The sequence below is a fragment of the Mesoplodon densirostris genome, chromosome 1 (assembly GCF_025265405.1).
Source record: "Mesoplodon densirostris isolate mMesDen1 chromosome 1, mMesDen1 primary haplotype, whole genome shotgun sequence".
Lineage (NCBI taxonomy): Eukaryota > Metazoa > Chordata > Mammalia > Artiodactyla > Ziphiidae > Mesoplodon > Mesoplodon densirostris.
Genome location: NC_082661.1, coordinates 121,254,788 through 121,281,099, shown reverse-complemented (window position 1 = coordinate 121,281,099; position 26,312 = coordinate 121,254,788). Strand labels below are relative to the sequence as shown.

The 26,312-nt window shown below is 40.6% G+C and overlaps 1 protein-coding gene across 2 annotated transcripts; it reads right to left on the bottom strand.

The window, feature by feature from the left end:
- Positions 1 to 6,608: 6,608 nt before the first annotated feature.
- CDK1 (cyclin dependent kinase 1) lies at positions 6,609 to 26,089 on the bottom strand. Of its 2 annotated transcripts, XM_060108706.1 has the most exons (9): positions 25,990 to 26,086; positions 24,317 to 24,447; positions 23,970 to 24,031; positions 21,718 to 21,874; positions 20,777 to 20,900; positions 17,948 to 18,118; positions 16,596 to 16,759; positions 16,344 to 16,485; positions 6,609 to 13,586 (listed from the first exon to the last, which is right to left on the bottom strand). In XM_060108706.1, exons 3-9 carry the CDS (start codon positions 24,004 to 24,006, stop codon positions 13,488 to 13,490), a joined length of 894 nt encoding a protein of 297 aa, XP_059964689.1. In that variant the 5' UTR covers positions 24,007 to 24,031; positions 24,317 to 24,447; positions 25,990 to 26,086; the 3' UTR covers positions 6,609 to 13,487. The 2 variants fall into 2 exon arrangements, with proteins under 2 accessions (XP_059964689.1, XP_059964678.1); XM_060108695.1 differs by lacking the exon at positions 24,317 to 24,447 and having other exon boundaries at positions 6,610 to 13,586; positions 25,990 to 26,089.
- Positions 26,090 to 26,312: the final 223 nt, after the last annotated feature.

Genomic DNA, 26,312 nt, shown 5'->3' with positions numbered 1-26,312 from the left:
AACCCAGGTGATGAGGACAAGAAAGAAGCAGGACTGTGTGTACTTTTCGTTATACTGTTTGAATTTTTAAAATATCATGTGCAAGTAATAACTAGCCTAAAATGCACATGTTATAAGAGCTCCTGACCTTTGTTCTGGGGAGTCAGGCCTCACAGTGGGTCTGTGCTACAGGCTGCCATCACCAGTGGAGAGATGGATGTGCGGGCCTGGGCGGCGTGGAGGCACCAGGCTGGTCCTGGACTCGCTCTCCTCAGCCTGCTGTGTAGTCGTGCTTAAGATTTATCTGCTTCCTGGGCCTCCCTGGTGGCGCAAGTGGTTGAGAGTCCGCCTGCCGATGCAGGGGATACGGGTTCGTGCCCCGGTCTGGGAGGATCCCATGTGCCGCGGAGCGGCTGGGCCCGTGAGCCATGGCCGCTGAGCCTGCGCGTCCGGAGCCTGTGCTCCGCAACGGGGGAGGCCACAACAGTGAGAGGCCCGCATACCGCAAAAAAAAAAAAAGATTTATCTGCTTCCTGTGGCAGCGCGGGTCCCTGGCTGCACACTGCCTACGTTCTCTGCTCCAACCCAGCATGGCTCTTGGTTGCCAGTTGGTCACATTGAACACAGCTGGCTATGTTTCAGGGACTCACCCTGTTCAATACACTTTCCAAGCCAGGCTCAGTACAAATTAAAAAACAAACAAACAAAACAAAAACACGTTCCCTTTATAGGCTTGCGTTCAGCTGAGTCTGAGATACAGTTGGGCTAGAAAAGCCTGGGAGGTGCCCCCAGTGCAGCCAAGCCCCCTCCATGCTCCCAGGTAGGAAGGATCTGCAGCAAATAGAGCCTCAGACTTCCTCTTGGGAGTCCATTTACTCTAATGGGAAATGCTGACATAGGGTTTCTGACTAGCCAACTGCAAGCTGCCTTCTGCACATGCTCTGTCGAGGGGATGTGGGTTGCAGAATTTTGTCAATACAGGTAGGCTGGTCACATCTGGTGGCCCTCATCTGATCAGCAATGTTCCGTGAAACTCAGGGAAACATTAAAACTTTGTGAAAACTACATTAAAATTAGAAACGTCTGTCCATGAGAACATACTATTGAAAAAAATGGCAAGACAAGACAAGGAATGGGAGAAGGTATTTACCACATGTATAACCAACAAAGAATTAGTATGTAGAACATAAGTAACTCCTATAAATCAGTAAGAACTAAACAATCAAAAAATAGGCAAACAAGCAGTACGCTCCATGGTCCCATGGATCTCTCTTGCTGCAACAGCGTTTGGAGGCCACAGACCCAGGGACGCCCCTCGCTCCAGCCTCCGACTACCCTCTAACGTTTCTTCCAGTCGCAACCCTCAGAATCAGCAGTTCAGGATCCTCGGCCTTGGGACCCGCCAACACCCTTTTTTGAGCTTAACTCCTTATTATGAACCAACCATGAGCTCCCAAATTGGTCAGAATGATTCCACTGAGGTGGAGGCCATTGTCCACCACCTAGTCAACCTGCATCTGCGGACCTCCTACACCTACCTCTCTCAGGGCTTCTATTTCCTCCGCAACGATATGGCTCTGGAGGGCATGGGCCACTTTTTCCTCAAATTGGCCAACGAGAAGCGGGAAGTCTCCCAGTGTCTCTTGAAAATGCAAAAACAGTGCAGTGGCTGCATCCTCTTCCAGACGTGCAGAAGGAGCCCCAAGCTGAGTGGGGTAAAACCCAGGACGCTATGGAAGCCGCCATGCTCATGGAGAAGAACCTGAGCCGGGCCATTTTGGACCTGCATGCCCTGGCTTCTGCCCACGCAGACTCCCACCTGTGTGAGTTCCAGGAGAGCCCGCGTCCTAGATGAGCAGGTGAAACTCATCAAGAACATGGGCGACCACCTGACCAACCACGGCAGGCTGGCTGGCGCCAGGCTGGCTGGCGCCAGGCTGGGCTGGACAATTATCTCTTCGAAAGGCTCGCCCTCAAGTACCACTAGGGGCTGACCAAAGCCCAGCGACCTTTGAGGAGCCCTCTGGTGTCAGGGCTTCTGCCTTAAGCCTTCTCTGCAGCCAGTAGGCAGCTTTTTAACTACCCTGGAGCCCTCTCCCAAACCTTGGACCAAGTGGAAACAATAAAGCTTTTCTGCAGAAAAAAAAAAAAATAGGCAAACAATTTTATACCTCTTAGGTAGTTAGAGGTGGAATGGCTCAGTCATACTTTGTGGTATATTTCCCTTTTTAAGGAACCAACAAATTTTTCTGAAAAATGGTTGCTAATATGCAGAATTGCAATATATTTTTCATACTGATATTATATTCTGTAGTCTTGTAAAACTCATTTATTAGTTCTAGCTTTTTTTGTAGATTCCATAGGATTATCTATGTTGATGATCATGTTGTATGCAAATAAAGACAGTTTTATTTCTAAAAGGCAAGCAAGCAATTTACCAAAGGAAAACCTGGATGGTCAATAATATATAGAAAGACCCTCAGTCTCAAGGAAAGAAAACTAAAACTTCAGTGAAATATTGTTTTGGACTAATTAGATTAGCAAAATTGTAAAAGTCTGACAATCTTTTTTTTTTTTTTTATTTATGGCTGTGTTGGGTCTTCATTGCTGTGCGCGGACTTTCTCTAGTTGCAGTGAGCGGGGGTTACTCTTCGTTGCAGTGCACAGGCTTCTGTAGTTGTGGCACACAGGCTCAGTAGTTGTGGCTCGCGGGCTCTAGAGCGCAGGCTTCAGTACAGTAGTTGTGGCACACAGACTTAGTTGCTCTGTGGCATGTGGGATCTTCCCGGACCAGGGCTCGAACCCGTGTCCCCTGCATTGGCAGGCGGATTCTTAACCACTGTGTCACCAGGGAAGCCCTGACAATTCTTTTTTTTTTTTTTTTTTTTTGCGGTATGCGGGCCTCTCACTGTTGTGGCCTCCCCCGTTGCAGAGCACAGGCTCCGGACGCGCAGGCTCAGCGGCCATGGCTCACGGGCCCAGCCGCTCCGCGGCATATGGGATCCTCCCAGACCGGGGCACGAACCCGTATCCCCTAGCATCGGCAGGCGGACTCTCAACCACTTGCGCCACCAGGGAGGCCCCCCTGACAATTCTTAATATTGGTTATTAAAACAATGGGAACACATACACTGTTGCTAGAAGCGTAAGTAGGTGTACCCACTTTGGAGAGCAATTTGGAGTTGAAGATATGCACAACCTATATATTAGGATGTAACTGGAAAAGAAAATCCATTCCAGGTCTTGAAACAGAAGGAATTTAATCAAAGGAATTGGTGACCTGTGGATTGAAAGAGCTGGGAAGTCAAACAGAAAACAGTGAGGGGACCAGGGACCAGCCATTTCAGGAACTCACTCCCATCTCAGTCTATTGAGACAAAAGACTGAGGCTACAGAAGACCAGGAGTTTGTTGGGGTCTCTAGGCAGAAGCTAGAACCAGGGTGGACCTGTGGGATGGGAGCCGGAGGTGCAGAAGCGACATCTGAGCAAGAGGCAGATACGCACTCTGACTTCTCTCTCCCACCAGCGCCTCCCATTGGCTAAGCCCAGAAGCAAGCCAGGGGACACGGGAATCTGGGAAATGCAACCTATGGGGGTCAGGTCCCTGAGATGCAGAACAGAGCAGGGGAAGGACACGGAATGGGTCTGTACCCCCTACAAAAAAAGCCCTTGCACACTAGCAGATGGAGACATATATAATAAAACTTATAGCAGCGCTGTTCATAACAGCAAAATAGGAGAAACAAGTGTCAATTAATAGGAGAAGAGATGAATAAATTATAGTAGTCATACAATGGAATGCTGTAGTAAAAGCAAATGAACTATAGCTACATTTATCAACATGGATGAATCTCACAAAGCCAAACAAAATAAATGTCAGAATCATTAATGTTTATATAAAGCATAAAAGCATGCAATATGATGATGATGATGAAGATAGATACGTTGTAAAAGTATAGAGAAAAGTTGAAAAAGTGTAAGGAAATACATCTTTTTGAAAAAGAAAGGGAGATGTGGACAAAAAGAGATATACTGTGGGTTTCAAATGTAATAATAATGACACTGGGTAGTGGGTACACGGGACCGCTGTATATTGCTATTGATAGTTACCTTAACTTTACAAAGGGGCCTGGAGGAGTGTAAGTCTGAGTGGCTGTTCTAAATGGCAGGAAGAGACTCCACTATCTTTTTTTTTTTTTTTTTTTTTCCTTTTTGCGGTATGCGGGCCTCTCACTGTTGTGGCCTCTCCCGTTGCGGAGCACAGGCTCCGGATGCGCAGGCCCAGCGGCCATGGCTCACGGGCCCAGCCGCTCCGCGGCATATGGGATCCTCCCAGATCGGGGCACGAACCCGTATCCCCTGCATCGGCAGGCGGACTCTCAACCACTGCGCCACCAGGGAGGCCCGAGACTCCACTATCTTTGATTGGAGGCAGAGCTTGATGCCATTTGGCGAATGCGGACTGGCCCGAGAAACCCCTTCCAGCTCTCTCTCCCTTGGACCCAATCCAATTAGGCAAACAAACCTCGACCCCGCGAGCTCTAGCCATGCGGTTTGGTCCCATCCCAGCAGCATCCTCCTGACTATCCTGCAGATATCGTGGGTAGGAGCTATGCTCCCGATAAGTCTTCAGTGTTAGCTTCTCAGGCCCCTCCGGCGGGCACTGGTTCTGTGTCTCACCATGGCAGGAAACACATTTCAGAGCTCTTCAAGGGTCCCCGTGAACCGCTCCCTGCCACTAGACTTGGGTTAGTTAGATGGTAGCATTCCCAAGTGTAGCCCAGCTCTCCAAAGATCACCATCCCCCAAATCTCTCTACTCTAAGCTTTTTCACTTTGCTTTTTTTTTTTTTTTTTTGCCTGAAGGATCTAAGCAGGGCCAGCTTCACAGGCATGTGACCTGTGCAGTCACACGGGCTTCCACACTTGGAAAGGCCTCGGGGCTGGTTTAACGCTCTGTTGTTGCTGTCTGGAATTTAATACTTTCACTTTGCACCGGGCCCTGGAAATGCTGTAGCTTTATCCTGGGCCCAAGACTTGCGGGACAGGTTCTTAGAGCCATCTCCTTGTAAATCTGCGTATCAGGTATGGAATTCTGATAACTACTCTGACAACTACCCTACTGGCCGCAAGTCAAAAGAGGCAGGAACATCCCATTACATTTATTTACTTGCTTATAATCTGTCTTCCCAACAAGGGGTTGTAACGTTCACGAACATGAGTTGAACGCTGTCCTCACGACCTAGTTATTCGGCTCATAAAACGTTTTCAATACTCATTGGAAGAACGAACATTTAGAGAATCATTAAACCCATGCTTGTCCCAGAATTGTTTCCTAACAATAGTTTATATGAAAATCATACACCAGATTTTAGACAGAGGATATATTCTTGAAGAATGTGCATAACTCAATACTGATTTTTCCACAGAAGTTAATGGGAGATGCTTCCTCAAAATCCGCAACTATTGTACATTTTTGCTTTCATGGTGCTTTTTATTTTCTCAAGATTAACATTTTACAGGGTCCTTGCTCTAAAATGTGCCATGGGAACTGTTTGTTTGGCCTTCATGACATTAAAGCCAACCTGAAGTTCATTCCAAAATGCCAAATTCTCAGCCTATTTTTCAGCCCTAGCATTGTCACCCCCATTTAATGAGTGCTCAGGTGAGATTGCCTCAGAAGGTAAAAATACTTCAAAATATAAAACAGTCGATGTGAAAATAAGAGTCAGGACTTTCCTGGCGGTCCAGTGGTTAAGACTCTGCGCTTCCAAGGCAGGGGGCGCGGATTCGATCCCTGGTCGGGGAACTAGGATCCCACATGCCCAGTGGTGTGGCCAAAAAAAAAAAAAAAAAAGAAAAGGAAGTAAGGAGATTTATCACCACAGGCACCTGTAGGAGCTCTAATTCAGGGAAGCCACAGCCTGGCTGACACAATGCTGACAAAGGGCTGCAGGTATGTTTCCCCTGTCAAAGTGCCAGTCGGCAATGGCATACACCAGTTTTACAGTCCTCTTGGCTTGCCAACCTTCAAATGAACTTTCAAAAACTGGTGGTATTTCCATTATTTCAGATTCTATACGTGATCTTACACATACACTTATACTGACATTTGCATAATTAAATTCACACAAATGCCACCATACTGTGTGTCACTAGGTCACCTGTGTTTCAATGTGTCCATAAACACACTGCTTTACACTAAACAGAAGAACTAGTGGATGGTGAAGCAGCAAAGCAGCAGCGGCTCTGCAGCACCAGATGACCTGAAGTGGTTTTGGCAGCAAAATCAAACACAGGGATACTTCTTAAACACAATTTGTTCCACATGGCAAATGATGGAAGAAGTGAAATATCTGACTAATACCTAATATTTAATTCCTAGACAAAACATTTCAGTGCAAATAGGGAAGTGCTTTATTTACTCTGATCCAAGTCAAAGGTAGCTGGATAATTAGTTTTCTTTAAACAACATTCAGCTTTGCTGACATCTCATTTTCCAAAAGCAGCTGTTAGCCAAATATAGTATTGTTTATTCACTCCCTGGAAGGCTGTTTTTAAAAAGAGCTTCTTCTGGTAAAAATATTGCATCACATAATTGGAGATAACAGGAAAAGTAGGAGTTGATGTTTGTATTTCAATAAACATCTGCTCAAAAGTCCAGTTTTCTGTTTGTGAATAACTGCTTTATTTTGTGCCATCAGGCACACTGAATGATTGCTGTTTATTCCTTGCTTTTTCAGCCATGCTAGGAAATATTCCAAACATGGTAACACATGAGATAGTTCTCTTGAAAAGGGATAAAAGAGATAAAGCTGAGTTCTTTGCCTTTTCCTTTATTATACATATGCCAGCTATTCCAGTGCCAGAGACCATATGAATATGTAATATTAACATCACAATGTTTATTACATGATACATACTTAAACTGCAGTTGGACAGTTTGTTTTTTTTTTTTAGAATGTGACTATTTAAAAATACCTGTAACATCTGAGTTAAACCCCCCATTACCCTCTGAAGGGAAGTAGAGAATGAAAATCGCTATTGCTCTTGCAAAGAACACGCTCAGTACCTCTCACTTACAATGTGCTTGGCTTGCATGTGCTACTTGCATTGTTGGCTATTTCACTTTTAATTTCGAACAACTGAAAATCTACGCAACGTTCTCTGATCTGACTTCTATTTTCTCCTCACTGATTACTTGGGTTCTCTCCTGTCTGCACATTTTATCCTTAAAATACATAATTTCTTTCTTGAAGCCATTATTGACTCCCAGCTTCACTGTCAGAGGCAATCTAAAACAGAGTAGAAGTCTCTTTAAATTGGAAGTCAGAAAACCTAGGTTCTGTTTCTCACTCTGTTGCTGAAATCTGTAGGTTCCTCCTTGGGAAAATAAGGATTGAACCGAACAATGTCCAAGATCCCGTTCAATTCTAAAATTTTATTTCACTAACTTGGAAATGAGATTTGTTGCAAGTGGGTGGGTGGGTCACAGAGTGAATGCCAAAATTTGGGGGGAGGGAGGTGAGATGTTGGCTCTTTAAGGTTATCCAAGCTGCTAGAACCTTCTGTTGGCATAGGTAACTAAGAGCTCTGAACATATAAATAACATTGCATTTGTCATCCAGTCTGTGTGGCTTCAGATTGATGTTGACTGGTCTAAAATGCTTCGTGCTCACCAGGGAAACTGCAATCTTTCTATGTCCTGAACCATTTTCCATTAGTGCCTATGCATGAGAAGTAATTCAAACAAGAAGCCAAAAAGCATTTCTAAAACTATGTTCAAATTCTAGCAAGAAGATTTAAGATGGAGCAAATGTTCTGCTTCCCACTTGGATCTTTGAAGCAGTGAATGCAGTTCATGAAGAATAGATCTGTATTTTCTTGCACATAAATATGTCTGTCATGATACCAGAACCATTGAGACAAATGGCTATGGTCGGTTGGGAAATGTATCTTTTCTGTCCATATTATAAAGTATGTTTTATGGTATAATTATTCTTGTGGTTTTATAGTTAAGGGCATTTTTATAGTATAGGAAGCTTCTGTCTATTGAAATAGCATAGGCCACTTAATTATTATAAAGCTCTTTACAAATACAAAAAACTACTAATACTCGTTAGGAAACAAATTCTCCCCAAACATTCTGCTTTTGTCATTGCATTATTTCCTTAACAGAAAAGTATAGCATGGTTTTGAAATCCTATCTCAAGGAAAGGCATGACTGCCCATAGAAATAAATGCTGCAGATTTCTCCTCCTGACTGGTAAAGAGTAGGTACACATATGTAAGCATTCCTCAAAAGTTTGTAGGTTCTTTGAAAGGTCAATAGGAATACATCTATATCAGTACCATTCTACACAACCAATACTAGAAGCTGCATTGAAAACAATGATTATGAGAAATAAAGTGCTTTTAAAGGAAGATATTTAACTATGTAAGGATTTATAACTATGAGGGTGCTTAAAATTCAGGGTTCCTTTAGGATTCTTTATCCAAGTGTTATCTTGGTATTGACAACTGTGGCTCTTTGGGGTTGAAATGACAGAACCCCAACTCAAACAAGATTAAGCAAAAGAGAATAAACAACCCACAACTCCTACACCTACAAGGGATAGTGGGTAGCTCCAAATGTTAAGGCAGCACCGCCGGAACCAGGGACATCATCACTTTCTTGGCTCAGCCCGTTCGGCAGAATGGGGGAGATGCCTCAGGCTTCCAGCCATGTCATCCCAGCTTAGCACTACCAGCAGAAAGACGACTTCATTCTCTCAAGGTTTCTATAGCAAAAAGGACCCTCATGGGCCTTGCTTAGATCGTTTGCCCACCCCTGGACCAATTACTGCTGCTGGGTTATGGTTTGTTTGTTTATAAAGGTCAGGTTATGGTTTACTGCACTGGTCCAATCTGGGTCATCCGTATGAACAAGGAGCCGGAATTAAGAAGCACAAGAGGACCACGTGCAACGTGATAAAAGGAGACAGTGCTGCCTAAAATGGGGTAGGAAAATGAACTGGACTGAAAGCTATCTCACCTTGGTCCTTTCAGCCTTGAGGTAGAGGTCTCAGGAGCTTCGGTGCTAACGAGGAGCTTGCAGGCCTGTGAGGGCTGGTTTGCACAACCCTGAGCTGGGCGCTCCTTGGCATCTGGGCTGCACTGGCTTTAGTATTTGCCTGCCTTCTTCAGGTTCTTTCTTCTTAAGCTTTAGAAACTAAACACACGTTCACTTTATCGGTTTATTGTGGGAAACAACATGATGCCATGGAAAGAGAACAATGTGAAGCCAGAAAGCCCCCAGATCCTTGCTCCAGCGTTTACTAGCCTTGAGACCTTTGGCAAATTACTTATGCTCAACGAATCTTAGTTTCACCATCTATAAGGTAAAGTTGCCCACTCCCTTACAAGGTTGCTGGGAAAGACAGGGAATGTATGTAAAGCACAGTGGCTGCTCACTATAGATGTTCAGTTGGTATTGAAGGGGAGGTGCCATAACCTTTGAGCAACCTTAAAGGGCTGGGATCGTGTCTAATGCTTGAGGTTCTAGACCAAGGGCTGTGAGGATGAAAGAACAAGACATGGTCCCAGCCCTCACTGGACTTAGAATTTAGTAAGGGAGAAAGTAAAAGTGCCAGAAGAGGTAATATAAGAAAAAAGTGCTGAGACTTCAAAGGAGAAAGGAATTAGGCGTGTGCCAGGAACTTTACCCATATTCCCCATCTAGGGCACCTTGTGTTGCCATTTAACAGATTTAAGCACCAATTACTGTGGCAGAAAAATAGCTCTAACTGCCCAACTTTTGTAATGTATTGAAAAAAGAATATTTAGGGCATTCTGACAAGACATGTACTATATAATACATGCATGATGTCTGGCAGCCCTATCTACATCCCTCACAACAATCCTACAGTCCTACCTATGTATTTATATAAATAAATCCCATTTATTATCTCCATTGTGCAATTGAGGAAATAGATTCAGAGGTGTTGAGTGACTTATCCAAGGCTACAGATAGAATGGGCAGAACTGGGAACCAAGCTCCGATATGGCTCTAAAACTGGAATCTTTACATTACACCGTTCACTTGTCTCAATTCTCAATGACAACGGAAGATTTAGGTTCGAATTCCAGTTCAACCTCTAAATGTATGCCTGGCTCTAGGCCAGTTTCTCCTTCTGCACTTCTGTGCTTCCTCTACAAATAAGCTGACCAAATAGCTAGGTTTCTGTTCATTTCTCTAGAGTTCTGAGAACTACCCAGGCAGTGATTCTCAAAGTGTGGTCCCTGGACCATCAGCAACATCACCTGGGAACTTGTTAAGAAAGTATATTCGTGGCTATGCAGGATGTACTGAATCACACTCTGGGGATGGTCCAGAAATCTCTTAACAAGCTCTCAGGGAGACCCTAATTCAGCATTCTCAGGAATGCTGGTATTGTGATACCTTTTTTCCTCCTCAAAAGTCTATGACTCTCAGTGCATCTCTTCTGAAGCTTTTAAGGCATCTTAGAAACTTGATATTTACATGACAGCCTGGGACTAAAAACGCCAAGTCTTGCTTCCAAATACTTCATTAAACTTCACTCCTTTCTCCAAAGGGTCTAAAGTTACAATCCCTGTCAGTACCATTAATATCCCACCGGAGCCTTCTACTAGATGCTATTTTTAAGTCAGAAGTACCTCCCTCTTCAGGGACTTTCACCCTTTATCCCTCCATCCCTCGCTTTCCCTTTAATCATTCAATACTCTATCCATCTTGTCCCAGACTTATTTAAACAATGCCCACTACTCTCTTAACTCCACAGCCCACAAACATCTCTAATTGTCTCTACTCTGTCCACAAAATGCAAAATGATCCTAGGGTCCTATGGAACCTCATTGACTTCAGTTTGAATACGGCAACATTTAAAAGGGGTGGAACTGAAGTTGACCGATTAGGAACTACAGTTTGCCAAAGGCACTAAAGTGGAAGTGTATTCCACCTAGTAGAACTTTCAAGTCTCCTTCAGTACTTTAAAAATTATTTTTTACTAATTAAAAATTATTTTAGTTTGTTAATCCAAGTCCCCAAAAGACCTTTTATTAACTCTAAAACACTATCATTTTTTCTCAAACATTTAATTCACATATGCCAAGCCCACATATAAATTAGTAAGATTTTACTACAAATTACGTATTAACTTCTTTGCACCATTACTGACTATATATTTTAACTTTAACAGCAACAACAACAAAAAACCCTTCTCTAAAGCCTACGGACAATGAGAAGGTAGAGCAATTGTCACAGAATATGGAAGTCTTCTATTGGTGATGAAATATACAACCCTCTCCCCTCACTAAAGAGTACAGCCTGAAACAGAAATAGAACAAGTTAAAGATAATGCAAGGTGACATGAAGTTTTAAGACAACTAAAACTAAATGTCGGTCCAAAGTTGTTAAACTCACCACCAAGTGGTGATAACTGGCTACATCAGAATCACCTTGGGGAAATTTTGAAAAGAGACAAATTTTCAATTTCAGAAGTGTTCAGGGTGGGACCAGAATTAGTCTCAGGTGTTTCTAGCACACAACAAATATAAGAACTATTGGCTCAGGGAACAGATCCACTTTAAAATTAATCAGAAGCACCATAGCACAAGCCAATGTAAAAATATGCACGCGATGAGGACCCAATTCAGTAGCTCTTCACCCAGTCACTGAAGCTGACGTAAACACTTTACACGGGACTACACAGATAGCTGGAGCAGGACGGAAAGGAGGTCACTCATTACAGCAACTGTTGGCAGTGTTCTACCTTCTCATTTCCCTGGTCCACTAAGTAGGTTCTCAACTGATGAATTACTGACTTTTCAAACAATTAGACTGCATGGAACAATAGCAGTGAGGATGCATGCTGCTTCTACCAAGCCCACAAGGCCCCAAACATTGGTGACACCAGTGCATCTATATATTATTGAAACAAAAATACCAAGAAATAATTATAAAAGACACACCGGTAGTTTCGGGGGGGAGGGCGGGAGAAGGGTATCACTGATTAATGCTGAGCCTGAACCGCTAAAGGGCTGCAATGCACAATTTGAAAAGTAGACTCACTTCAATACTTCACTTCATAGGTAAGAAAACACAATTCTGTAGATACACCATTTCACCATCTCAACTCAATCTTTGGTGTGACCTTTCATTTAACAAATTCCCGCCATGAAATCTCTCCACAGTATGACCTCAAATGACTTCCAAGCTCTGCATTCCCTTACTGCAGGAGGGCTTCCACCAAAGCACCTAGAACAAGGCCACCAAACCTCTCAACTTATAAGCCCTGTTGCCAAAGAAAGTGACCCATCCTTTCTCCTCAAGTGCAAAAATTTTAAGACAACAAGATTAGGTAGATCACCCATTACATTTTCAATCAACTGGATGAGTCACACAAGAATGCCCATTCTAGCCATAGGTAACCAGGAGAAAAAATAGAGTATATGGGCAGATAATGGATAGATGTACACTAAAAACGATAAAACTATTTTCAGAGACACTTCTCTTGGCTATAACAAATAAATTAGCCTGCTTACAGGTAAAAATCACAATGAGCACCATTATTAATTAAACAATTCCCAAAGCTAGTGATTTTAGCTAAATAATTTTACATTAGAACCTTCTAAGAAGGTTGCTAATAAACTATAAGAAGGCTGCTAATAAACTAAACTATGTCAAAATTTACAAACCGAGTTTTAAAGTCAGGCTTGAAAGCCAAGATAAGCAACTCCTTTGAATAGTTATTACCTCTGACCAAGGCACAAGAATTCACTCAAATAACTTTCATAACCTACCTAAAAATAGGATAGCTCATAAATTTTTTAAACTTCTTCCCTGCTGTGGACAGCCCTTAATCTCTGACTGTAAAACTTAGCAAACTTTGGCATATGCTAATGTTAGTTTTATAAGTTACTAAAAACCTCTCTAAATTAAGCATCAGTTCTCAAATCTGGATAGTTTTCTCATCTGAATGCCTAAACATTTAGGTCACGAATTGAAATACCAGTAGAAAAATATTCATCTTTGGGCAGGTTGTAGAGTTACCACATGGCAAGAAACTGACAAGAAAATTTAAACATTCAGAGCATAAAAATACTTCAGAGCATTATGAATTTTCAACTTAGCACACTTTCCTAAAGTTTAGTATTTCCAACTACAGGAAAAGCAGACTGCTGTAGGATTTTAGATGATTTAAGCTAACTCAAAATTTTCCCAATTCCTGACATCAGTACTAGATTTATATAGTTTTATTATAGTAACAAATAGTTGTTACGGTGGGATCTACAAACATATACAGAATTATTATATTTAAATTCATATAGAACAGTATTTACACTTTTAAGTTACACTTTTGAAATCAGAAGATGAGTCACAGCTTAAATTTTACAACAAAGAAAAGAAAAATACACAACACAAAAACAGTTAACAATAAAAATACAGCTATCTGTTCTCGACACAACACATGGAAACTGTCAGAAAGCTACATCTTCTTAATTTGATTGTCCAAATCATTAAAGTATGGATGATTCAGTGCCAGTTTGCCAGAAATTCGTTTGGCAGGATCATAGACTAACATTTTCTGTGGGAGGAAAAAGATTTTTTAAAAGGTTATTTAAGAAATAAACCATTTAAAAAAAAATCTCCAAAAAGCCTTACTTTTCTACCAATAAGCCATAAGCTAATAATTTTAATGAAAAACTACTAAATGAACATTTCTGTTAGTTTAATACCAAACCACATAAATGTCTTACTTCACCCCCTAGCTCTAAATAATCTATTCCTTAAATCATAGATATCTTGATAACCTCTTTTTGCTATAAATTATGGTTTAAGACACAAGCATTGATAGCTTTAAAACCAAGGCATAAATTCAAGATTATCTAGTTAATTATATTTACTTTGAGAATTAAATGGCCCTCTGAGTTATTTACAGCATTCCTGAAGTGGTGGCAATTAACTATAGAGGTTTCTAATGTAGCTTCCAGCAAGTTCCAAATAAAAACAAAACCAGAGTGCAATGTGTTATAAACATAGTTTAAATGAGTCACTAAATGAATTATGGTCAGACAACCTAGTATTAAAGTTTATTTACACATTAACAGAAAAGGCTGAATAAAGTTAAAATTTATCTTAAAGAAATATTATTAATCTTAAAGAAAACTAAATCAATAAGCAGACCCAGAGATACTTTTACTATCTAGTTACCATTTGAGCTCTTATTATATAGCTAGCACTCTATTAAGTGCTTTGTACGTTTCATGTTACTTAATCCTCACAAAAAAAGGTAGGAATTAGTCCCACTTTACAAATAAGAACTTTGAGGCTCAAAGAGGTTAAGGAACCTGCGCAAGTTCGTAGAGTTTAAGAGTGATAAAGCTGAAATTTTAAACCAAGACTGACTTATGATTTACAGCAGTGATTGTCAACTTGGTGAGACTCTGCCCCTCAGGGGACATGTGGCAAAGTGTGGAGACATCTGGGGTTGTCACAACTGGGAGGAATGTGTTAATGGCATCTATAGGACAGACAACTTGGATGCTGTTAAATACCTTACAATGTACAGGACAGCCTCCAGCAGCAAAGAATGAGCCAGTCCAAGATGTCAATACTGGCTAGACTAAGGAACCATGATTGACCGTATGATTTTCATTTCATTAACTAAAGTGAAATTCTTCATGTTCAAGAATCACGGAAGTTAAAAAGACAGACTGGGCCAGGAATATAGAAGGCCTTTTACATCATATCATCAATATTAATGTACAAAATATCTGAGTGGCAGTAAAGGATCTTGGACTGCACTTGTAAGCATTTGGGAACTCTAAGCTGAATTTGGTGGCATGATTTATAAATTGTGAAGGGGCCCAAAGATCAGTTTGAACATGTGTATGATGATATAGCAGCAGATTTTTTTTCCTTTTTTTAGTAACCTGTCAAAATCTTTTTTTTTTTTTTTTTTTTTTGCAATCACATTACCTGAGATTCATAAAAACTAGTCCCTTCTAAAATCCCAGTATTGGACTTCCCTTGTGGTGCAGTGGCTAAGAATCTGCCTGCCAATGCAGGGGACACAGGTTCGATCCCTGGTCCGGGAAGATCCCACATGCCATGGAGCAACTAAGCCCGTACCCCACAACTACTGAGCCTGTGCTCTAGAGCCCGCAAGCCACAACTACTGAGCCTGCGTGCCACAGCTACTGAAGCCCGTGCACCTAGAGCCTGTGCTCTGCAACAAGAGAAGCCACTGCAATGAGAAGCCCGCGCACCGCAATGAAAAGTAACTCCCGCTCACTGCAACTAGAGAAAGCCCGTGTGCAGCAACGAAGACCCAATGCAGCCAAATAATAAATAAAAATAAATTTAAAAATAAGTTTAAAAAGAAAAGAAAAGAAAAGAAAATCTCAGTATTTAAATACTGTTCTGAAACAAATTTCCTGAAGCAGGTCTAGGACAATTTTTTATCCTAAAAAAATTTTTTTTTGTCTTGTTTTTAAAGAACACAACTGTTTAGTTGGGAACAGCAATGTAACAGAGGGGAAAGGTTTTAAGAACTACATTCGTCCTTCTGCTAACCTGTCTGATGTGGAAACAAGGCAAAGTAAGAAATGGGAATTCATGCAGTAAAGACTTTAAAAACGAAAACGACTGTGTCTAAACTAAAAAGCAGTAAATACTGAGACAAAAAACCTGGAGAGGAAGGCCACTCCAAGCCCACAACTTAAAGGTCTCATCCTCTCCTTCAGAGCATCTACAGCTACCTATCAGATTAAAAACAAGTGAACAAGGGCTTCCCTGGTGGCGCAGTGGTTAAGAATCCGCCTGCCAAATTAGGAGACATGGGTTCGAGCCCTGGTCCAGGAAGATCCCACATGCCGTGGAGCAACTAAGCCCATGCGCCACAACTACTGAGCCTGCGCTCTAGAGCTCACGAGCCACAACTACTGAAGCCCGTGCGCCTAGAGCCCGTGCTCTGCAACAAGAGAATCCACCACAATGAGAAGCCCACACACTGCAACAAAGAGAAGCCCCCGCTCACCGCAACTAAAGAAAGCCCGCGCGCAGCAACGAAGACCCAACGCAGCCAATAAACAAATAAATAAATCTATATATTAAAAAAAGTGAACAAATGCCAAATCCTCCTCTCAAAACCACTAGTGTTTTTTGTATCTAAAATGGAGCTAGTAATGTGCTCGCTTTGGCAATAAACATAACAGACATAATAGTTATGTGCCTGGCTCAGTATACAGTGGTTTTCTTCCTATTTCCTACGTGAAAGAAAGAATTAAGTACATTCAGAATCATGCACAGTGTTAAAGTCAATATAAAGGGCATTCCTTACTGAGAGCAGATCCAAGCCATTCTCATCCAAGTTTTTGACATGGGATGCTAAGCTTCCTGGTTTCCACTTGGGAAATGTATTCTTATAGTCCTGTAAAGATTCCACTTCTGGCCACACTTCATTATTGGGAGTACCCAAAGCTCTAAAAAGCCATAGCAAAACAAAAACTTATGGTTAAAGTATAAACATAATTCTCGTTATACACATGTTAATTTAAAAGTTCTTAGTAGCTCAAGTATAACACAAAAATACCTGAAAATTCTGAAGAGTTGATCGATTTCTGAATCCCCATGGAAAAGTGGTTTCTTAGTTGCTAATTCAGCAAATATGGTACCTATACTCCAAATGTCAACTGGAGTTGAGTAGCGAGCTGACCCCAGCAATACTTCTGGAGATCTATACCAGAGTGTTACTACCTATTACAAAGAAAATATCTTACTTGGAATAAATGTGGCACGTTAAATTACCTAAATGTAAACATTTCTATTTCATTAGGACTGTCCTTTAGAATGCTGCTTGATTGCCTCTGATAATAGTGTTTAAAAGTCAATTAACTATACACAATACTAAATGTTAGATAAATAATGAAGTATTTCTAAGTTATATTCATTAGGGGGGAAAAGAAAAAAGCATTCCAAGTCTTTTCAAATCATTAAAATGTGAGGATCAAAATAGCCAAGTTAGCCTTCACTTACAAAAAAAAAAAAAAAAAAAAGCCCAATGATAACGGATTTGGGGTTGACACTGTACAAATGCATGTAGCAATTACATGCTAAAATCACAACTAAGTCAAACAACAGTTTATTAGTATAGTCTAGCACCAATCTACTATTTTAGCATATCTAATTTATCACATTGGAGGTCAGTGGCATATGTTTAAGCCAATGGAAACCAAATAATCTTTATTTATAGAGCCATGGGAAAAATGATAAAAAGGAATAATTAAAAGAAGCCAAGACATTTGACCAGATCAGCACTGTCATTAAGTTTTGATCTGGAGGAAGTCTTTGGGCAGAAGCGTAGACAACTCCACAGAAGACAAGGTTTCCCAATAATCCTTAACTATGTGAGTCAACATTCCCTTTCCCTCCAGAACTAGCAAACAAAATGCCAAGTCATCAATATAACACAGACAAAACTTGGTTATATTTAGAAGCTTCTAAATACATCTGAAACAGTAGCACTTAAGCAACAAAACCTGTCTTTTAACCAATCTTATTGTTTCAAGAGAGGATCCAATCAAGAGACAGAAATCTCATGGTAATTTGAATGGGGAAAGTTTACTGTAAAGGATTAGTAACTATAACAGAAGATTGGAATATTTATATTGACTAGTAAGAATAATGACTCCTTCCTGTAATGCCTCTCCAGCACCCTCTATGGTCAAAGCGTAACATCACAGCAACTGGCAAAAGAAAAATACTCAAAAGGTTCCAGATACATTTTCACATAGCAGGCAATGAAGGATAACTTTGGAGCAGAGAGGCAATAAACTGATACTGGCACAGAGTGGAAATCTTTCTGATTGAGTATTTCTTTCTTGACTTAAAGAATATAGAAAACAATCCTGCAATCACACTTAACAAAAGCACCAAAAAACATACCTCATGTGTATATACTCTAATAGGTATTCCAAAAGCTCTGGCAAGGCCAAAATCTGCCAGTTTAATTGTTCCTTTATCATCAATCAATAGATTTTGAGGTTTTAAGTCTCTGTGTAGAACTCTTCTAGAGTGACAAAACACAATCCCTTGTAGGATTTGGTACAAATAACTCTGGAAGAAGGAACCATAAGTTAGAAAGTTAACTATACCATTTAACAATTTTCTAAATAATCTTGGTGGCTTTCTTTCAAAGACATGAGAAATTATAATGCAGAGAAATAAACAATTTACAAAAAAAGTTCTCAAGCAATTTGAGACTAACAGGAAGTATTTGGAGGTGGGAAGCCCATTTATATAAGGTATTCATGTTTGTATACCTATGACAAAGATATTCACCTTATGGGCACATCTTTATGAACTCACTTATTCTTCTTTTACTTATTTTGGTCCCTAATTCTTAAGTCATAAGTTAGTTTTCTATATAGAAATTTTCTTAAACTTTTGTTTTATATAATTATAGCAACTCTATTTCTACCTTGAATAAGGTTAGTCTTTTCCATTTCAGCCTTTTATATTTACATATTCATTTCCTCTTTGGAGACATTGGTCACAGACTCCAAAAGAAACAACAAAGAGAATATTATGACTGTGTATTTAAAGTGATACAATTATCGCAAAATGCTGTTCGGTAAGTTCAGAGAAGTGTTTTATAAGATACTTGTTGCCAACACAATGTAATTGACATTTGAAGCAACATGGATATTACAGAAATAGAAAATATACATAGTTACAGTATTGACTTATAAAGTTCAAAATTACAAAATACATAAAATCAATCAGTTGGAACAACTGGCTAGCCATTTGGAAAAAAATTAAGAACCCTTGGTCTTACACCAAAATAAAACTTTGATCCATCTAGAATTTAAGGCAAAAGTAGGGGGTGGGGGTAATCTACTAGAACTACTAGAAAAACATTGTCATGTATTGTTCTAATACATGTGATCTTTGAGTGAGGAAGACTTAAATAAGACATAAAAAATCTCAAAGTCCAAAAGTCATGTATAAGATTGTTAAATTATAAAAATTACTAACGGTGTACTCCATTAACAAATCAAAAGACAAAAAAAAAAAAAAGGAATAAAAGAACTATTATCAACGTGTTACCGATAAGAGACTCTTAGAAACCAGTGAAAAAAATATCCTAACAGGATCATCAGTGAAGAATATGTATAGGCTGTTTATAAAATGGCTAAGAAATGAAAAAATGTTAAGTGACATGCAAAATGATATTAGTCTTTTTCACATAATAGATTATTATCAAAAAGACTGATAAAAACAAGTTTCGACAGTGAGGTATTAAAAGAAAATACACACCATGATGTTTAAGAGTAAATTGCTCTAATTTTTTAGAGGGCAAATGGCACTCTCTATCAAGATTTTAAGTGTAAATAAACATCTTCAACCCATTGATTCCACCTGTGAGAATCCATCCTATAAAGATGTATATGAAGATATAAAGATATTCACTGCAGCACTGAATCACCAAGCTGGAAAACAATTTCAATGTCCACCAGTGTGGAACTGGTTTACCTAACTGTATCAAAAATTAGGAAGACGGGCTTCCCTGGTGGCGCAGTGGTTGGGGGTCTGCCTGCCGACGCAGGGGACGTGGGTTCGTGCCCCGGTCCGGGAGGATCCCACATGCCGCGGAGCGGCTGGGCCTGTGAGCCATGGCCGCTGAGCCTGCGCGTCCGGAGCCTGTGCTCCGCAACGGGAGAGGCCACAGCAGTGAGGCCCACATACCGCAAAAAAAAAAAAAAAGGAAGACATCTTGAACAAAGTGGAATTGAAGAAAAAAAATCATAGTGGGGATTTCCCTATGAGGTGATATTACAAGGAATACTCATTACAGTTACATTAAGACATAGATGGATGTCAAAAATAAATGTTTCTGAGTAAAAAAAAAAAAATTAGAAAGACAGGTAGACCTATGGTCGAATAATGTTTTACACAGAAAAAGGGAAAGTAATGCATATATATATATATAAATATATATAATCCCATTTTTATAAAAACAGTAGATGTATATACACATACAAAGTTGACATATGAGTATCTCTAAGATTACTAATAAAACAATGACTACACAGGGAGATCAGCTCCGTGCTTTGAGACCACCTAGAGGGGTAGGATAGGGAGAGTGGGAGGGAGATGCAAGAGGGAGGGGTTATGGGGATATATGTATATGTATAGCTGATTCACTTTCTTATACAGCAGAAACTAACACAGCAATGTAAAGCAATTATACTCCAATAAAGATATTAAAAAAAAAAAAAGAATACCTACCTCTGAGGAGAGGTTTGGTAGAGATGGTGTAAGGATAATTACACATTTAAAATTTAAATGAAATTTAATGTCTAAAATAAATTAACCAAAATATATTCAAAACCAGAATAAAATGAAACCACCTGCCACCATCACCCTGCCCCAGGCTTTTGCTACTTTGTTTTACACGTACCTGACTGCCAAATAAAGACCAGGATATCCTAGCTTCCAACAATGTAATATGTACTTATTACTTTTATGTTATCTCAGGCACTACTTTTCACTTTACAGCTAGAAGCACTATCTAGTAATAAAATGGATAACCGTTAACAACCTAACCCATAGACTAACTGTGTGGGAGAAAACGAAATATTCTTTTCTTCCTTGTTCTACTTTTCTAACACTTTTTCCAAGCACATTTTCATGAAACACAGGGACTTCTACAGAGTAAACACTTTACATTCACAGTGGAAAAATACTAATAAAATTAGGCAAGATTCTTACCTTAACAAGTGAAGGATCCATGAACTGACCAGGAGGGATAGAATCCAAGTATTTCTTGAGATCCATGGAAAGGAATTCAAAGATGAGATATAACCTGGAATCCTGCATAAGCACATCTTGAAGACTGAAGAATAATTATATGAAAATTTAAAACTCTAACATTTTTGACCTCTCACAAAATAAAACTATTTCTATACATTTCACAGTTGCTGTTACAAAAAGTAGGGCCATAAGAAATTTTACTATACTGTTTTGGGAAAGAAGAGGTGGTAGCTTCCCTAGTTGTGAAAACCGTAGCACTAAACTAGAATTTGAGAAAGGAACCTCAGGGCAGCAATTGAAAAGTAAGGCATATTATATTAGGCGCTAACTGGCAAGCGGCTTCTACTCCAGAAGAACATATCTAGGTTGACTGCTTGTTGCTCAGAGCTTGTCTTTCCATTGAGGTAAATAATAGAAACAAACCTTAGAGCAGTATCTGACCTTACTAGTTGCTCACTATCTCTAGCCCCAGAAAAATGCAGTTAAATCCTAATTTGGAAAGATGCCAGTCCAAATACTTGGAAAGAAAAACTTTTTCTTCATCTGACCTATCTACCTGTCTCAGGTCTCTGATTAAGGAGTCTTTAAGGATCAGAGCTCTCAGAGTGGGAGCAATGTCAAAGTTCTGTGAAAAGGACTTCCTTTTCTCCTTTGACCAGTTTACCCTGATTTTCCAGCCCCCACTACTAATCTTCATCACCAAGCTCCTCTAACTCTGTTCCTGCTTTACCAGCCTCTTTTTTTCTATGCCCAGCATTCTCAATGAACAAAAATAGTAGGGTTCTAGTCAGCTCAGCAAGGTTAGACCAGAAATTAAGCAAATGTAAAAGTTTCCACAATGAAATTCACATTTGAAGTAGTATGCAGAAAAGGATTCAAATTCAGATATTACACCATACCTGACTATATTTGGATGACGAAGTTCTTTTAATAGAGATATTTCCCGAATTGCGGTACTAGGAACTCCTTCCTCTTCACTTTCTAGTCTGATTTTCTTCATGGCTACCACTTGACCTGTAGTTTTGTGTCTACCCTTATACACAACTCCATAGGTACCTGAAATAGACAAAGTGTCTGCTATGTGACAACCTCCACAAACTAAAAAAGGTTTTAAAAATGATTGAATTCCATAAGGTGTCACATGATAGAAATGTCTGCTGTGGCCAGATAGGAAGCATCTTAGTCATCATTATACCCTCATCACTTCCAAAACAATACTGAAGGTAACTAAAACCTATCATGTCTGTAGTTTAGAGAATTCATATAGTCATCACAGGTTTCCCATACATTTAAATTACCAGTAATTTTCCAGCACATTTTAGAGAAAAAGGATCGTTTGCAGATTGGAATGTATCTCCTGTCAGGTATCCTACCTGGCAACAAGGTAGGCATAAAATACAGTGTAAAGATTTGGGCTCAGGAAATATTACTAACAGGAGTCACTGTGACACTTTCAGAAAACATATAGAGTGCTTCATACATTTCAAATATATAGTCAACAATCCTCATCTAGAAAAGAATGAGGATAAAATATTTTATTAAATATTTGATCTATTCAAGCTCATATTATCTACTATATAGCAGAAAGCCTCACATCCATTTGGAAGTTGAGAACACTGATTCTTATATATGGGCTTCAGATAATGAGCAACAATGTCAATATTGACATTGACAGGGATCCTGGAGTGGATCCCACTCAGGAAGATCAGTCATTTGCATAATATAGTCAAATAAACTGTTAATGGTAAATTCAGAACTTTTTAAAGTATGCTTACCTCTCCCTCAAGTGTACAACATTCACCTGGTCCTAAAATTTACTCATAACAACTACTGATTAACTTATAGCAAACACTAGATACGCATTTTAAAAAATATATTTATTTATTTATTTGGTTGCACTGGGTCTTAGTTTTAGCTTGCTGGTTCCTTAGTTGCAGCACGCAGGGTCCTTAGTTGTGGCTTGCAAACTCTCAGTTGAGGCATGCATGTGTGATCTAGTTCCCTGACCAGGGATCGAACCCAGGCCCCCCGCATTGGGAGCGCAGAGTCTTAACCACTGTGCCATCGCTTAGATTCCTTGATAAGTACTGAATTGAGTTTTAGACATCACACGTGCTCTATGGCTCTCTTCTGACTCTTTTTGAACCATATCACTTCTCAATGAACTACTGGAAGAGAGTTCTAGTTAAACAGAGGACAGTGATTCCACTGGTTAATTACCAAAAATTATTTGTGACATACAAGGTATGCGCTCTGAAATGAACTAAGCATTATAAAATTTTTAAATGTTCGATATGGACAAGTTATGGAGACTGAACGGTAAAGAGAAAAACCTTTGATCAACAAGTGTTTACAGAGTGCCTACTAAATGCCAACTAAGGTTCCACATCATGGATATAGCTATGTTCTCTATAATCTAAAAAGACATTTCCTTAAGACAGGAAGGAGTTCCAAGACTAATGTAACAACACTCAGATTTTTGTTATTCAGAAGAAACCAGAGAACAACTTTGTAATAACTGAAATAAAAAAAGTCTGGATATATTTAAGAAATGAATTGGGCTGTCAAAAACTCAATGTCAAAGGGGAAATGTCAGGGGGACAAAAATGTTCACAATTCTGAAATGTGAACATTTTTGTGTTTTATTATGTAGAGAACATATGTATTAATGCACTAATACACTGTTAGATGTACCTGAAAGATGGGATTTAAAAAAACTAATTAGTTAATTAATTTTTTAATTTTTGGCTGCATTGGGTCTTCGTTGCTGCGCACAAGCTTTCTCTCTAGTTGGGGTGAGCAGGGGCTACTCTTCATTGCAGTGCGCGGGCTTCTCATTGCGGTGGCTTCTCTTGTTGCAGAGCACGGGCTCTAGGCGCACGGGCTTCAGTAGTTGTGGCTCGCGGGCTCTAGAGCGCAGGCTCAGTAGTTGTGGCACACGGGCTTAGTTGCTCCACGGCATGTGGGATCTTCCCAGACCAGGGCTCGAACACGTGTCCCCTGCATTGGCAGGCGGATTCTTAACCACTGTGCCACCAGGGAAGTCCCAAAGATTGGATTTTAATGAATATTACATGTCTTCATGTCAAGGATGTTACAGCATCATTAAATCATTTTTAAAAAATCCTTTTATATTATTGAAACCACTCACCTTCTCCAATTTTCTCTATTTTGGTATAGTCTTCCATAGTTAATCAATGGGTATGGTAGATCCTAAAATGAGAGGAAAAGCTGATTTGATTACATGTCACTAACTCAAAGCGTGCTTTTACATTATTAATGAGATACTATAAGTAAAGCATTTCCCACAGTACCTAGTGCAGTATTAATTTTCCATGAATATTAGCTATTATATTAAAACAATAGTTAGAAGGGAAAGAACTCAAAGACTCTCCCACCCTTCTTAGCTTCTGAAACATTGGAAATATTTGTATATCCTATACCAGTGTAACATTTAGCCTCTTCCAAATTACCCCTCAAATTCACACATGGACTTACCTATTCTTCCCAAACAAATCCCAGATGTTCTCTTTATGTAACACTTCTAAGGAACACCAGTGTGTGCCAGAGTTATACCCAAATATTTTAACGTGTTTCAACTTGCTCGAGTGACAGGTTTAATCTTTCTCCTGTTGTCAGCAGTCACATAACACAAACATGACAAAAATTTTCAAGGTACTTTTTGTAAGGTAGGAAAGATCACTAAGCACTCTAAAAGAAAAAGTGCAATTCCACACATAAAATCTAATTATACCCCACACAAATGTCAAGAACAAAGTAAAAAACCATATACTTGAATCACAAAGAATGGTAAAAAAATAAAAAGAGCTGAAATGACAACCAGATACTCAAGACTTCCTGTTAAGTCTTGGCTGGTAAGTTTGCAATGAAACAATAGCTCCAGCAGCCCAAAGCATCATTTTATAATACATCACCGATGAAACCATATATAAAGGTCACTGAGCCTGAGGTTATATTGACCCTCAAGTTATGTTTCTCACATTCTTCTTCAAAATCATTCCCGAAATAAGTAGAGATAAATCTTTTTAAATGAACAAAATTGCACTACCCTGGCTATCTTAAAAATGGTTAATTTTACAAATGACAGTGGACGATTAGGATAATTATCTTTTCTTCAATATCCAGATGTAATATGCCTAAAGCACAATGAAATTGCTGAGCTCACTTTAAACAAATAACTGAAAACCAACCCAATTTCAAAGCTTACTCTTCCACCCTTTCCTGGTTGTAACTATTTTAAATAAAGGATGCGGCCTCAGCATACCTTTTGAATGCCCCCTGTGCTACCCGTGGCAGGATGTAAAATACCAGCGGCTTAATCCACCCAGAGACCTCCAGGTCTTTAGAGGAAGCAAGACGTGCACACTGGTAACTTCAGTATTAAATAAAAATTGATTAAAGGATTTAAAAACACACGTTTCTAACTCTCGGCATTTCTTAGATTTCCACTTTTTGCCAATTCCATAGAATGTAACCACCTCCAAGCATAAAATAAAAACGACGACGACAACAACAACAAAAAATCCAAGTTCTCTAGTGTTCTATGCCTTGGCTAAGTGTTCTTAAACGCTCTAGGAGGGCTAGGGTCATGGGCACAGAGGCAGGCCTGAGAAGGTCCACAAGGTAGTTCATCCGATCGGTTTTCCCGGGACAGCCTGTGATTGGGAACGGGCGCGGGTACCTGGCCCAGGTACGGTCTTGCTTTCCACCCCCGGAGGGGAGGGCAGGACGCACCGCGGACGGGCGGGAGCTGCAGGGCCGAGGGCCGAGCCTGGCACTCTGCAAGCGCTCGGCGTCGTCCAACCAAGGCACGGATTTGGCTTCAATCAGGACCCGGGAGCCTCCTCAGCCACCCGCGTGACCCCAGACTGCAACTCCAAGGCCAGAGCAACCTCAGCCCTGCCGGAGTAACCCCGCCGGGGCTGCGCTCCCACAAGCCTCCCGCTAGAGCCGGCCGGCGTCGCTCCCACGCCCAGGCCCCGGACCCCAGGTGAAGGCCCGGCCTGGCCGCACGCAGACACCAGCTGCCCAGACCCCAGCCGCCTAATTATCACCCGGTTCCGTAATACTCCCCCTCCGAGGCCCACGAGTCGACGCCGGCCTGCCGAGTCGACACCCCATAGGCATGACCCTGACCCCGGCAACTCTACCCGGCTTATTATCCCCCGGCGAAAGCGGCGGCGGCTATCACGTCAGCGGCGCTCTCCCCTAACTTCCAAGCGCCAGCTTTGAAGAGAAGTGCGAGCAGTTTCAAACTCACCGCGCTAAAGGGTCCTGGATTCACCAATCAGGTAGCCCGTAGACTTTCAAAGGAGCCAATCAGGGCCCAGCTTCCCTTAGGCTGGGCGTCCCGGGTGGCTAGAGCGCGAAAGGCGGAGGAAACGGCGGCTGGAGAAAAAGCAGGAGGGCGGGCGCCCACTGAGTCTGAGCGCAAGCGCCGTCTTTCATTCCAAGAAAGTGTCGTCTTACTGTT

Bases quoted from the DNA above. Each gene is read 5' to 3' on its own strand.
- CDK1 (XM_060108695.1), bottom strand. From the start codon at position 24,006: ATGGAAGACTATACCAAAATAGAGAAAATTGGAGAAG. The intron at 18,119-20,776 runs GTAAGAATCTTG...TCCTTCTTCCAG, and splicing joins TGGATCCTTCACTTGTTAAG to AGTTATTTGTACCAAATCCT. The intron at 13,587-16,343 runs GTAAGGAATGCC...TTCCTCCCACAG, and splicing joins ATGGCTTGGATCTGCTCTCA to AAAATGTTAGTCTATGATCC.